Source organism: Streptopelia decaocto (genome assembly GCF_964273445.1).
Source record: "Streptopelia decaocto genome assembly, chromosome: 7".
Classification (NCBI taxonomy): Eukaryota; Metazoa; Chordata; class Aves; order Columbiformes; family Columbidae; genus Streptopelia; species Streptopelia decaocto.
In genome coordinates this window covers 50,108,619-50,121,976 of record NC_138661.1, presented here as the reverse complement: position 1 = coordinate 50,121,976, position 13,358 = coordinate 50,108,619, and the positions used below count along the sequence as shown (strand labels likewise).

Genomic DNA, 13,358 nt, shown 5'->3' with positions numbered 1-13,358 from the left:
AGAGCCCACGCTAGAGCAAATGGATGCCCAAAAGAGGCTGTGACCCCGTGGGAAGCCCACAGTGGAACAGGCTCCCGGCAGGACCTGTGGAAACAGAATCCCAGGCTGGAGCAGATTTGCTGGCAGTACTTGTGACCCCATGGGGGACACACACTGGAACAGTCTGTTCCTGAAGGACTGCACCCCATGGAAAGGACCCACACAGACCAGTTCATGAAAAACTGTAACCCATGTGATGGACTCACATTGGAGAGGTTAATGGAGGACTCTCTCCCATGGGAGGGACCTCACACTGGAGAAGCAAGAGCGTGAGGAGTCCTCCCCTGAGGAGGAAGGAGCAGCAGAGACAATGTGATGAACTAACCTCGACCCCTGCTCCTCATCCCCTTGCACCGCTGTGGGGGAGGAGGTAGAGAAGACTGAGAGTCAAGTTGAATCCAGGAAGAAGGGAGGGGTGCGGGGAAGGTGTTTTAAGATTTGGTTTTATTTCTCATTACCCTAGTCTGATTTGATTGGTAATAAATTAACCTAATTTCCTTGAGTCTGGCTTGCCACTGACAGTAAATAGTGAGTGATCTCTCCCTGTCCTTCTCTTGATCCACAAGCTTTTATTTTTGTCTCCCCTGCTCAGCTGCAGAAAAGGGAGAGAGTGAGCGTCTTGGTGTGCACCTGGCGTCCAGCCAGAAGCAGCCCACCACACAAGAACATTACAACTGCAGCCACAGGGAGGCTTTATAAATGGCCAAAGACAGGGGCACCAAGGCCTCCCTGGGAGGAAATTCCTCCCAGTTAAACGGCAGGAGCACATTTGTGAACTGGTTTGGGGTTAGAAGCAGCTCTGCAGGGGAGCGTGAAATACTTGTGCCTTGTTTGAAACTGCAGGAACAGGGTGACTGCCCCAAAGCTGGACCCCTGCAGAAACTATTTACTGCTACATCTGCTTTTCCTTTTATTCCTGAGCAAAGTGTACTGACCATCCGGACACCCCAAGAGACCAGACCACCAGCTGAGCTAATAGCTACAAAGGACAGTTATCACAGCCCAAAACTCCAGGTCCAGAGGGAGAGAAATCCATGATCCTACCTCGAGAAAGGAGGCAGTACCCCAAGACCTGAGGCTGTGCGGTCTGCAGGGATGCTTTAAGAAGGTAATTGCACCTTGATCACAGACAGTGCAAAAGAAGCCAATTCAAACATGAGAAATTGCTTTTAAGCAATTGCTTCATGCTGAAAGACAGTGTGTTACAGACTCCACCCCCTGACAGTCTTGCAGAAGGGGGGCTAATCTTCCCTTGAGAGTAGGAAAGGGTGACTGGAGCCACACTGCACCCCTAATGACACAGAGGGGAACTGGACAAGCCACGAGGGGGGGAGTTGCAGCCATTTCTCTTTCTGCCAAGGCAGAACAGGCAAGGCAGCCTCATGGCTGTTTGGAACACACTGTTAACATGGAGCCATCCATGCCACCTCCTGCGCACCCACTGCAAGTGTGCGGTCAGAAGCCCAGCCTGTCCTGCTGGTCCAGCCCCACCTCTGCAAACAACCCTCCAGGACAAGCCCTCCCTTCCTCCTTCATGCTCCACCTTCACCTCACCGCTCCTGAAGGAGGCGGCCAGAGCTGCACGCAGGTCTTGGGACGTCGCCTCATAAATGGACGTGACTCCATACCTGTCATACCCGGTGCATCTCAGCAGTGCTTCTGCCCTCCCACAGTGGTACTGTAGCAGCCGCTGGCGCACCACTGAGCCACCCAGGTTTGTCTCCTCAGCATACGCCAAGACATTTGTGGGGTTTTTTTAGTAGAAGACCCTGTCCTGAGCTGAGTGCAGGCCAGGTCAAGCCCTCAGCCTCAGTCCTGCATGATTAGTGCTTTGCTGCAATGTGAAAATCGGGTACATTTTCAGGGCTGGAAGGAGCGACCTGTACTGTGCTTCCCTAGGGCTTGGTGACACGGTAGCCTTGCTGCCCACACAGCCAAGCAGCTTTAATCAGGCTCACTTGGGTTACAGGAGCTGAATTCACAGCATAGTCTCTTGAGCGCCAAGAGCCACCAAGTGGCCGTGCCCATTAGCTGCAGGCAGGCATTTCCATCTGGCCAGGCAAAGGCATATTTGAAATGTGTATCATTTTCAACCTTGAATCCCAAAGGGTAATTAAAAAGGGGACAAATTTGCTCCCTCTTGTCTGTGATGCAAGGTGGCTACAAGCTACTCTACAACACATAGAGCAAATACTCAGCACACACCAGCACAAAGCACCCACACCCCATTATCCCAGTGGGAGAAAGAGGCAGCCCCCTCCAGTAGCCCACCTGTCTTTATAGACAAGATGGAAAGGGGAAACATTTCCATGATCTTTGGGGTAAGTGTGTGAGAGCACAACAGAGCCTTGAGCTGATTCATACCCTCAACTGGTTGTCTTAAGCAGACATGACTGTAATCACAGGCAGCAACTGGGCCACAAGGTGAAAGTAGTTCAATGGCAAAGGCCCTGTTCTGGCTGCCTCAGCACTCTGTACGCGATGAGAAAGTGCAGCCTGTGTGACAAGGCAAAGAGAGGTCACCAAGTACCCCAGTGAGCGCAGCTTGGTGTACCACAGACCCTGGAGCAGCACTGAGTGCACACACCCCCATGCACAGACCACGGCTGACGTGCCACCCCTCGTACCCTGAGGTTCTGCGACTTCAGCTCTCAGGGTGCCACATGGAGGAGTGGTCCACAGCAGCAGATCATAACCAGGCTAGTAAGATCAGTGATGTGAAGCAGATTCTTCCCCAGCTTCCTTCTCAGCCTGGTGCCTCAGACCAGCTTCTTCTTGAGCAACTGGCTCCTCAGCAGCAGGATCTGCAGAATCCATAGAACCCATCCAGCCCACGGTATCCCTTCAATTTTGCTACACAGAGTAAGTATAGAATCTTAAGCTTTATTTTTCTATTGGCCAGCAACTTAAACTGGGTTTAAAAAAAGCAATGTATATTATTACACAAAGTATAAAACAGCTCAAAAGACAAAAGCCAACTTAGTGTTCGTATCTCATTCTTCCTGGCCTTCCCAACCCTGTACAATATATCTGAAGGAACCGGGTAAAGGCAGCTATGAAGATATACTTAAGAAAGTAGAAATATTGCTTCAAGCAACATGCTCAATATTTTCCTCTTAGTTAGTAGTCAATACTTGTCAGGAACTTGACTATAAAAGAAGAAATAATTTAGAAGTTTCTCCTTTAGATCATCACACAATAATTTAGATTTCCCTCTTTCCTACTGCTGTGGAACCAAGGACACACCTCAGTTCCTCCAACACTCTTTCTGCATTAGTTAAGGATTATTTCCTGGGTCTGATGTTGATGGGGGAGTTTCAGATTGACCTGCTCTGAATTTTAACTTGTCACCCTTTAGTGCCAGTCTAAGATTTCTGCTCTGTGAACTAAAAACCCCATGATGCTGCAAGACCCTTCAGGGGTCTGGGTGATTTTGCTCATGTTAACAGTCTGCTGCCAAGGAACATGGCTCAGCCAGCACCATTAAAAGGCCAGGAGAGGGAATAAATTTGTTTATAAAAGGGTTTGTCTTCACTGCTTAAAAACACCAAAACTCCACAGCCCTTTCTGCTTCGTGGGTGGAATAGGCATATCAGGAAGGTGAGAACAAGAAAAGAGGCACACAAGATCCTATGAATTCAGGCTAAGCCCCTGCTGGCATCATGATGGCACTAAGTCCATGGCAATGGGGATGTCTTTGTCCTGTATGTATCCAGGATCCCAACGCAGAGAGAATATTTAAATAAAACCTGTTCCTCTGCAGCAAACAGGCAGTTAACCCAACACTACCATTTACCAGGTACACTGTGGCAGCTGGTTGAAGCTGACTCTCCTGACCTTCTCAGCAGTAAAGTAGGTTTCCAGATCTCAATAAAGTCAGAAACCCCTTAGTTGATTAGTGAGCTCTTTGGAGGCTAATAAAACATTTGTATATATTCACTTCCTGCCCAAGAGAGACAAGCCTATATCAGTTCTTCCCCAAACCTCAGCAGGTGATACTTAGGAGGTAAAAAGTCTTCTCATTCACACTGGAAGCCACTCAATAAAACAGACTAGACCCAAAAGAATTAGAAAGTAGCCCATCATCTTTGCTCCAGAACTGCTAGGAGGCAAAAGGCCTCCTGGGGCCCCTAATGGCACTGTGCTGGGGAAGCTTCAAGAGGAGGAAGGATTGCTGAGAAATCCTAAGGCACCCACATCTCGGCAACATCAGAGTGATGACAAGATTTCAACTACACTACACTGTGCTCCCAATCAGCAGGGAGGGTAGGTGCTGCCCCACGTAACCAGGCAGACATCCTCTTAGGCAGAGAACACCTGTGTTACGACATTGGTGCACACCTTAGGAGGAGGGAGAGAGATCTTCCACATATGAGAGACTCAGCTCTGGCTCCAGCTCAGCGGAGAAATGTCATCTGTCCTCACAGTCAATGCCTGCTGCTGCTGAGCCACTTCTCAGAGAGCAAACCATGGTTCTTGTATAGCATCCTGATACCTTCATGTTGGCTCAGGAGAAATGGCTCTGGATATATCTTGCAGTGTAGTTATATCAAGGGACTGTTTAGCTAAAGCTTCTAGCAGCAGATCAACAGCTCTCTTGTTTCTTGCCAAGGAAGAGAACCCACTGAACTCCTGGTGCCTTGTACACACCAAGGAGGGTGGCTTTCCCCTACAGGGGCAGGTAAAGTGGTGCATAGTTTGAGAGGCATTTAATTACAGAGCCAAGTCCTCAGGTTACAGACACTTCTGTGGTGGTGGTGGCGAGTGGTCAGGTTGGCAGGCACTAAGGGAAGTGGCAGAGGGTTAGCAAGAGTTCCTGCAGCTATTAATATGGTTCTGGCTTTAAACTCTTGTACAAGCAGCAGGTGAAAATCATCCCGAAGATCTACAGGGTGTAAAGAGAAGAGAGAAATGCATGAAAAACCAGAACGGAAGCAGTGGAGGCAGCAGCTTGTAAACTAGCAGTCTGGACCCAGACTGCAGTGGCAGCTAGCTCCTGCCTGGACATACTGCACTCCATGTTGCAATAAGCAGCAGGAGAGAACATAATCTGTGCTAATCCTCATAATTAATTACCAGCATCTTCTCTGGGGTGTAATTTGACTACTTGCCAGACACATCTGCATCTGGAAGAATATCTTGTGCCCTCCCATCTAAAATGGGAGTGGGGGGACATCCATATCCTACCCCTTTATTCATCACCCTCTCCCAAATAATTTGCAGGCCCACAGTGCCATTCTTCAACATGACACAGCTGAGGGAGAAATGACAGATGACTTAAAATAATCCTAATGAACTGGGACAGGAAACTCCTTCAGACCCACCCTTCAGCTGTGCAAGCAACCACAGCACATTCCCACAAGAGGTCTCTCTCAGGCTGCCAAACGGCCAGCCATGGCCAGCACTGCCTCCCCCACAGCTGGGGAGCTGAAGTTTCTCCCCCTGGTCCAGGTGGTTGCACTCCTTCATGAGAAGCAAATTTCACAGACTGGAATAAGAGACTTTTGCTTTGGAGCTAGTGAATCCTCAGGTCCCTGAAGTACTGGGTGACTTCTCCTTGCCAGGCAGGGAAGAACCTAAACCATCTGATTTTTCTCCATCCCACAGCTCTGGGGTTCCTTTAATTTCTGCCCAGCAGCTCCAAAATGCCTCTCAGCCCTTTTACCTGCACACAAGCAATGCTGATCCCCACTGCCCCGATAATTTTCAGATGCTCTTGAATGAAGTTTTCCAGTTTGGTAATGCAACCGCTCTGCAAAGTGAAAGGAGGAACATAGAAAATCAGCTTCACTTTAACCTCTTGTTCAGTTTAATCCAATGGTTGTGACCCTTGAAAGCAACACCATAAAAAGCAGTATCTGTGAGCAATCTCTTCACCCAACATCACTGGAAAACCTACAGAGATGATGTAAACAGGACCATGTTTTGTATTGCTCTGGACCTACTGGCTCGGGAACCACTGAACAAATCCAAGGTGGCTGATAGCTGGGCAGGAAAAATGCAGAAGAAATAGCCACATCACATGGGAGCGTGTAATTTTTCTCTGAGATAAGTGGAGAAATGTTCCCTCGCTCACTGCCTAGCACATGCCTGGAGAGGGTGTTTTACCCCCATCAGGCCAAAAGGCCAACGAAATGCTGCTGAGTGGATCCAGTACCAAGAACTCCAGCGTGACAGAACCCTTTTAGCAGTGAGAGGAATTTACTATTATCTGTGACAGTAATGAGTTTCAGTATGAAACTGGAAAGCCATGCTCTGCCTGCCTCTGCCTTGCTACTGCATCCTTGGCTGGCAACGTCACCTTTCCCTCCCTGTTTCAGGCCCAAGTTTTTGTTGTCATAAGGCAAAAATAAAACACTAAGAGTATTTTCTGTTGGTGTTGTGTTTGGGTTTTTGTTTGTTTTTTAAGAGTTCACTTTAAATAATTAAACTGTTTAATCCATTGAGGCAAGTTTTCCATGGTAACATCTGGGAGTTTATTGTGTAGGCTACTGCAGTGCCCCAAGGGTGCTGGGCACCCTCCTGCCCCAGGAGTTTAGATGAACACACACACACAGGCAGAGGGAGGGAGTGAGCATGCAGCCCTCCAGGGAGGGATGGCAAAGGCCTCACTTTTCCCAAGACAGCACTGGGTTTTACACTCGGCCCCAGCTATCCTGATACGAAATCAGTTACTCCTGTGTTCCCTGATCTGACCCTTTCCTATCTTTTTCTTCCCCAAAGCTATTAAAATCCTTTCTGAACTCTGAGACCTCATATCATGATATGCAGCATCTGGCTGTGGATCCAAACCTCCCCTTACAGCTGCTTCTCCTCTAGAGCTAGCCCAAAACATTTGGCAGCCTACAGGGCCCCTCTGAATAATGCAGCTGGGCAGCTACCTCCAGCTTCACCCAGCACAGAGAGAGGACAGGAATTGTCAACTCTGCCTCTCAAATGGTTGTGGGTTTCCACTCTCAGAAACGTCATCAGCGCTTGGACTCTTCTGCACTTCCTTGTTGGGCGTAAACCTTACGGGAAAGTCTTCTTCCTGCAGAGCAAAACCCAGCCAAGCAGCTGGACGTGTGCTTTGACAGATCAGAAAGACTGGACTCCATCTCCCTGTTCATTCCACAAAGATAGATGGTTCGTTTCCTTTCAGGTGTTTGAGTTGCTTGGCTTAATGTAGATATTATTCACACTCCTCTTCTGAGTTGTGCTCAAAACACAGATTGTGAGAAAAAATACCTGCTCTGAAGGGGCCACCTCTTTCTTCCACAGCCCTCCTCAACCATCATGGGGACAGGAACAAGCAAAAAGCTCCAGCTACTGCTCTCCAGGCTCAATACAGCCAGCCAAGGTGCTGGTTCCACTAATGAGAAAAAGGACTATGCTACTCCATAGAGAGCATCACAGTGAGCAAGTTAAAGGCAGGTGACAGGACTAGATGGTGCCAAAATAAATGCAAGAACTTTTACCAGCCTTATGCAAACTGGATGAATAAATGGTCTGAGAGCTGCCTGTTTACACACTCAGCCAGTCTGGCGTTCAATTTGCTTCTTCTAGAAAAGAGATAAACGCCTTTATCTCAACTTCAGCCTTCTTTTCAGCCCAAACTGCAGCCTGCTGGAACTGGCCAGATTTGTCTGCTACAGGGCCATCTTTCTTCCTCATATGCTGTTTCTTTATGCTATAGGTCAAATCCCACTACCTCGATCAAGGGCCAGAAGGATCTCCATTTGTACCTCACCAAGTAATTCCAGCAACAGGAAGCTGTGTCAAATGTAGGGCTCACATCCAAGTGTCTTGCCAGATCCAATAATCTCTCCCACTTCCCCCATCACTAGCACACCCTGCAGTAATAATATATTATTTTTCTCTATATCTACAATAAAGAAACAGCTTAGATGGCTTAATGCTGAATCAGAGAAATGAATTCTGTCTTCTAAGGAATCCTACTGACTTTGAAGCATACTGACAGTTTGCAGCAATAACCCAACACCCTCAAACCCTGCCCACCTCCTTTACATAGTGACAGCAGCTCTGAAGCCCTTTTGCTCTTTACCTCCTTGTAGATGTTGGAAGGATGGTCTCTTCGGCCACACAGGTCAGTTATTGTCTTACAGCAGCTGTCTGGGACTTTCCGTCCACTGGCCTCTGGAGATCTGATCCATTGGCTGTCAGCCCAGTCTGTGTAGTTGTTGCTCCCACAGCACTTGAACTGCATGCACAAAGAGCAAAGGCTGAGCCTGGCAGCACTGCAACCTCCTCCTTCCTCCAGCCTCCCACACCAAGCCCTGGTTTTCACTCTCTTTTGCAGAAAGACTCCGGCTATCTCACGGGTTTTTTATTGGGGTTTTTTTGGGCTACTATAACTATTGTTGTGTGTTGGTTTAGGCTACTAGACCTGCTTTTGCGTTAAAAGTGCCCAAAAAGGCCATTAAATAGCAGCTTCATACATCTTTCAGCTGCTCTGACTTTTGGTTACTGTTGGGATGAACTGTAACCAAACTGCACCTGCAGTTGCCTCAGCTCTTCATCGCTGGATAGAGAGTGTTAATGGTGGTAACCAGGTAAGTTTAATTACCAGTGACTACCACAAGTGCACCTGCTACAGCAGTACACACATAGTAGGCCCCATGCTGTGGAAGTGCCTGTGCACAAGGGTCCTTTCTGTGGGAAAGCCTGTCAGAACTGCAGCAGCCCTAACTTGAACCGCCTCTGAGCCAGGCACAGCTAGCAACAGTGGCTGGAAGGCTCTTTCATCTTGTTCTTTAGAGTACTGATGAGCTTAATGAAAGCCTAATGAAAAATGTTAGCAATTTCTCCAGAGCTTTGAAGTGGGAAGTAAAAATGGCTGTGAAAGTGATGTGACAGCACCAGTTCACTCTGGGAGTAATTCAGATGTTGCTTCCCCAGTGATACTGGGCATGCAATTCAGAAATCACAACATGCAATTCTGCCAGTTGCATGGCCCAGGCTGGACACCTCACCCAACCTTGTCTTGAATCAGAAGAAGCACAACATGCACTCAACATACAGAGGAATCTTCCGTATTTGGGATGTCAAGAGCCCACGATGCCTTTTGTGAGTTTGATTTTAAAGCCCTGCAACTGCATTAATTCTCCCTGCCTCTAAAGATACCCACCTCCTGCTGCAGTTTGTCTACTGCACTGGTAACACTCTCTTCTCCCGCCTTCCGGTACTTCTGGGTCATGGTGTTCTTCAAATTTTGCTTCAGCTCCATGCTCAGCTGAATGGAAGAGACAAGTGGGATAAAATCACAAGGCAAACTCACCCCTCAGAGTGACCCAGAACCCTGCACACGTTTCATTGCCTTTGCTCCAAGAGAAAAGCAGAGAGCCTAGTGGAAGCTACAGCTTCCTTCAAGATCATCCTCCAAGGTTGGACTGGACAGGCTTATTTCCAACTGATTACAGATCATGCCTCCATTTTATTAACTGGAAGAAGGTGCTTCAGGACCAAAGTTTAGCCTGCATTACACATCAACATATGGGTCCGCACCTTGAATACATAAAATTGCCAAGACGTGCCTGTATCAAAAAAGAACACAAAACTGTGCCTGCTTAAATACAAATATGCCTATGAGACCATGTGCAGTCTTCTTCCCCTGAAGCCTGTGACAAAATACTAAAAAATAAATCACTCTGTCCAGGAGCAGTAAGAAATCAGAGCCCTGGGCATGGTGGACTGAAGCCGCATATTCTGAATAGCTCTTGTATTGACATCGAGAAGGGTGCCACAGGAGGGAATTAAGTGTGTGATTACAAAAGTACTGTGAGGCCTTTCTTGATAAGAGTCACAGAGAGACGAAATCTGAATTTGCAAGTGAAAAATTTCTGAAAGCATCATCATAAACCACTGGCATGTTCAGATGATTTGATTCAAACATTATTCTTGTGGAGGCACTTTTAATCTAGCTGAATTAATCTCACCTATCCAGGTGACAGCCAAAAAGCAACAAAGAGCTGCATCTTTTTTTTGTTATCCTGGTTCATATATCAACACACTGCTTTAGTCCAACACTTGTGAAATTCAAGTTTCCTACACCAGTTAACAATGTCAACAGGCATTTTAGATAGGGTTAATGAATGAAACAGGTGGGTAGCCTCCCTCTACACCTTTTACTCTACACAGTAACCAGTAAATGAGAGGTCAAAAACATCTGGTTATGCTGAACTGTGCAAAATACAATCTGCAGTGTACTGTCCCTTTGAAACACTGTTTTTTCCAAGCCCATGCATCCAATGGGGACACCTACCTCACAGAGATTATATGAGGCTTCATTCATTAATATTTAAAAAATGATTTGAGATCCTGGGCTGGGAAGCTCTACAGAAGTGCAAAAGACTTAGTGTAATAGAAATAAAAGAAAAGGTTTGGCAGCTAAGAGGAATCAGAGGCAAATAAAGAGGAGAGTCCACCAGCAGAATTATTACTTGGGAGAAAAGCAGTTACCTGTGGGCTCACGGGGAAGAACTGCAGCATGGAATAGAGATATCAAAAGAAACAGTTTAGACACACACACACAAGCCTTAGACACCAAAGCAAGGGACGAAATAAAAACAGTGGCAAACAGAGCAAGCAGGCTGCAACCAGGAAAAACGGAGGATTTGTCAGCCAGAGGGCAAGGGGAAGCACAGCTATTATCAGAGATGCCCTCAAGTGATCTAAGGCACTCAAGGGTACAGCTCGGAATATGCTGTCCCTTATTTCAACCTAAGGATCAGCTCCTCTTCATTACCACGTACAAACCTCGTGCCTTTGCATGGAGGGATGAACGGACCCTGGCTTCCTGCCAGGATAGATCTTTCCCTGTTAAATATGCACACTCATAGCACTGATCCCTCCTGGCAGGAGCCAGCATGGTTATTTGGCTCCTTGCAAACCACCAGTGCCCATTTTAGGGAGGCAAAGCACAGAAGGCCTAAGATAAATGGGAATGGCAAGGAATCCTGGCAGTGAAGCCAACAAGAGGGGATGTCCAGCTGCTTTTCAGACTGCCACTTGAAAACAATCCTGATTCGCCATTTCAAATCAATTTCTAGACATGAGACCAACTTCACAGGCTGTCTGTGCCTTGGTGGGTAAACTCCCATCGAAAACAAAGTGATGACTTAAGCCTCTGTTCTCTGTAACTGCAAAAAGTGCCAAGCTAGAACTGCAGCTGTTGGGAGCCTGTGCTGTACTCCCGCCCTCCAGATGAAGTACAGCTTCTTAACCTGAAAGGACCTCTTAGCTGGACCATTCATTATCTTCCCAGTTGAAAAATATAGCAGCTAGTTTGCTGGATGCATCAGGAACTGTTCCTATGTCGTGAATATACTAAGTGGTCGGTTGCTTGTACTATGCCTTGAAGGGTGTTAGGAGAGTTCCTATATTTACACAGCCTCAAAAATTGTCTTCTACAAAGTTCTTCAGAAAAACAGTGCAGAAAGGTGAACCACAGGAAGGAGCCGAGCAGCAAGGCTGATCAGCCTCCCTAGAGTAACCACCACCACTTTGTCAAAAACAATCAATAATCTAATGTCTTCTGTATGAGGAGGGGAGTGAGTACAGACATGTGAAAAGGTGAACCACAACCAGACCCTAGGTCCCATGCCCCCAAACCCAATTCTGGCTGGAGAAATGGGATGATAACCAGCTGTTTCCTCTCCCTGGTTTGAGTCTCTAAGGACCAATGCCCACTCACCTGCTGATAATAGATATAGGCCAGGATTCCAGCAATGATCTCCAGGAGAAAGATGCACAGTAACAATATGAAGTACTGTAAAATAAAGGGAAAAGGAGGACATTAGAACAGAATGTAAGGAGATGCCAGAAGCCAGCTTTTCATTAGCAGGTAAAATGTATGACTCTGTCTTCATCAATGCTTTTTTGCAGCAGTATTCAAAGGCAAGGGCTGGGATCAATAGGGTAGGAAAGGAACAATCCCACAGGTTAAAAAAAAAAAACACCAAATCACAGGATAACTGAAGACAAGCAGCAGCAAGTGTGAGTTTAACTCAGAGTGCCAGAGGGATATAGAGAATGGAAAAGTGCAGGCAACTGAGATAAGATCACTGGACAAAGGAAAGTGGTTGCTGGATAACCTGCTGACTACATTCAACATCACAGAAAACATCTGATTCTGACATCAATACAAAAAAATTTTAAACTTTTTGTTTTTATATTGGTTAAGGCATGTCACCAAGTTACGAAGGAGCAATGCATGTTGTAATGATGATTCAGTAAAGCAAAAAAGGGCTCATTTCACCAAGGATATAGTACGCCAGCATTCACCGCAGATTTATGTTCCCAGTGACTTCCACGGGGCTCAACCACAGGCTGAAGGGCACTGTTGAAGCAGATAGACTGTAGCACTGACTCACACTCAGGACTGTGATTATATGTTCTACTGAACTAGGATCTAGAAGGAAATGCCTGGTATCTCAAAATCAAAGTGAGAAGAGCTCTTAGAAAACTAAGAGGAGAATATGACTATTTCTTAAAAGGGCTTAATGGCAGTGAAATGGAAAGTGATATGCTCTGCTTACCACAAGGAGAATCAAATGGACAGTACATAAAACTGTTTGGGGGCACTGTTCCTATACACAAACACGAAGGGAAGTCAAACCTATGAGGAGGAACATGTGTACTAGATTAAAAGGACTAGGCAGACTTGAAGACAGAGGGTGATGTGGCCACTTCCTCATTGGGGTCAAGGAGAGTTTTTCAGGTAGAACTCCTGTCCTGACACACAGGCCCTGCCTTGCTCCTGGTCAGCAATGAACAGTTTCTTTAGAGATCCAGGCTGTTATATGACTGCTATTACATTCATCTTTCCGTAGACAAAGCTGAAGAGACACCCATTCCAGCCATAACAAGGACATCATGCTAAGTCCCTGTAAGTGTTGGCCTCCCCAGGACAGAACAAACAAAATATCCCTATTTTCTGTTTTACCCCTGACCTTAAGAAATGGCTGCTCCCAAGGGATGAAGCAAATGGCTCCTTACAAATGTAACTGGATATCAAACCATCTCTCCCTGGCACAAATACGGAGAGTGAAGACCTGGACACTGCAATGTGACCTACACAGCATGGATGCCTTTTGTTTGCACAAGGGTTACACTCCCACTGTGCACCCTTCTTCACTAGGTATTTCCAAGCCCCTTTGCAGAAGTAAAATGATGCAGACACACATACTCAGGCTTCCTCTTTCGTTCCTGTTGGGATTCAGCAGCTGCAAAGGATGAACAGCTGGGTTTTATCTGCAGACCAGGCTTTTAATCTGAGCATACAATCTCAGGCTTTCACTCCCCAGGCCCACATCCTCCCG

At 46.8% G+C, this 13,358-nt stretch overlaps 1 protein-coding gene across 3 annotated transcripts in view; it reads right to left on the bottom strand.

Moving 5' to 3' along the window:
- Positions 1-2,901: 2,901 nt before the first annotated feature.
- The window catches only part of CD151 (CD151 molecule (Raph blood group)), a 38,502-nt gene continuing 28,045 nt past the window's right edge, over positions 2,902-13,358 (bottom strand). For all 3 annotated transcript variants that reach the window (XM_082059150.1, XM_082059149.1, XM_082059151.1), the window contains exons 5-9: positions 11,732-11,806; positions 9,167-9,271; positions 8,084-8,239; positions 5,705-5,791; positions 2,902-4,924 (exon numbers count right to left, since the gene is read on the bottom strand). In XM_082059150.1, coding sequence (XP_081915276.1) covers positions 4,865-4,924; positions 5,705-5,791; positions 8,084-8,239; positions 9,167-9,271; positions 11,732-11,806 — 483 coding nt within the window. In that variant the 3' untranslated portion in view covers positions 2,902-4,864. The remainder of the gene's footprint in view (positions 4,925-5,704; positions 5,792-8,083; positions 8,240-9,166; positions 9,272-11,731; positions 11,807-13,358) is intronic.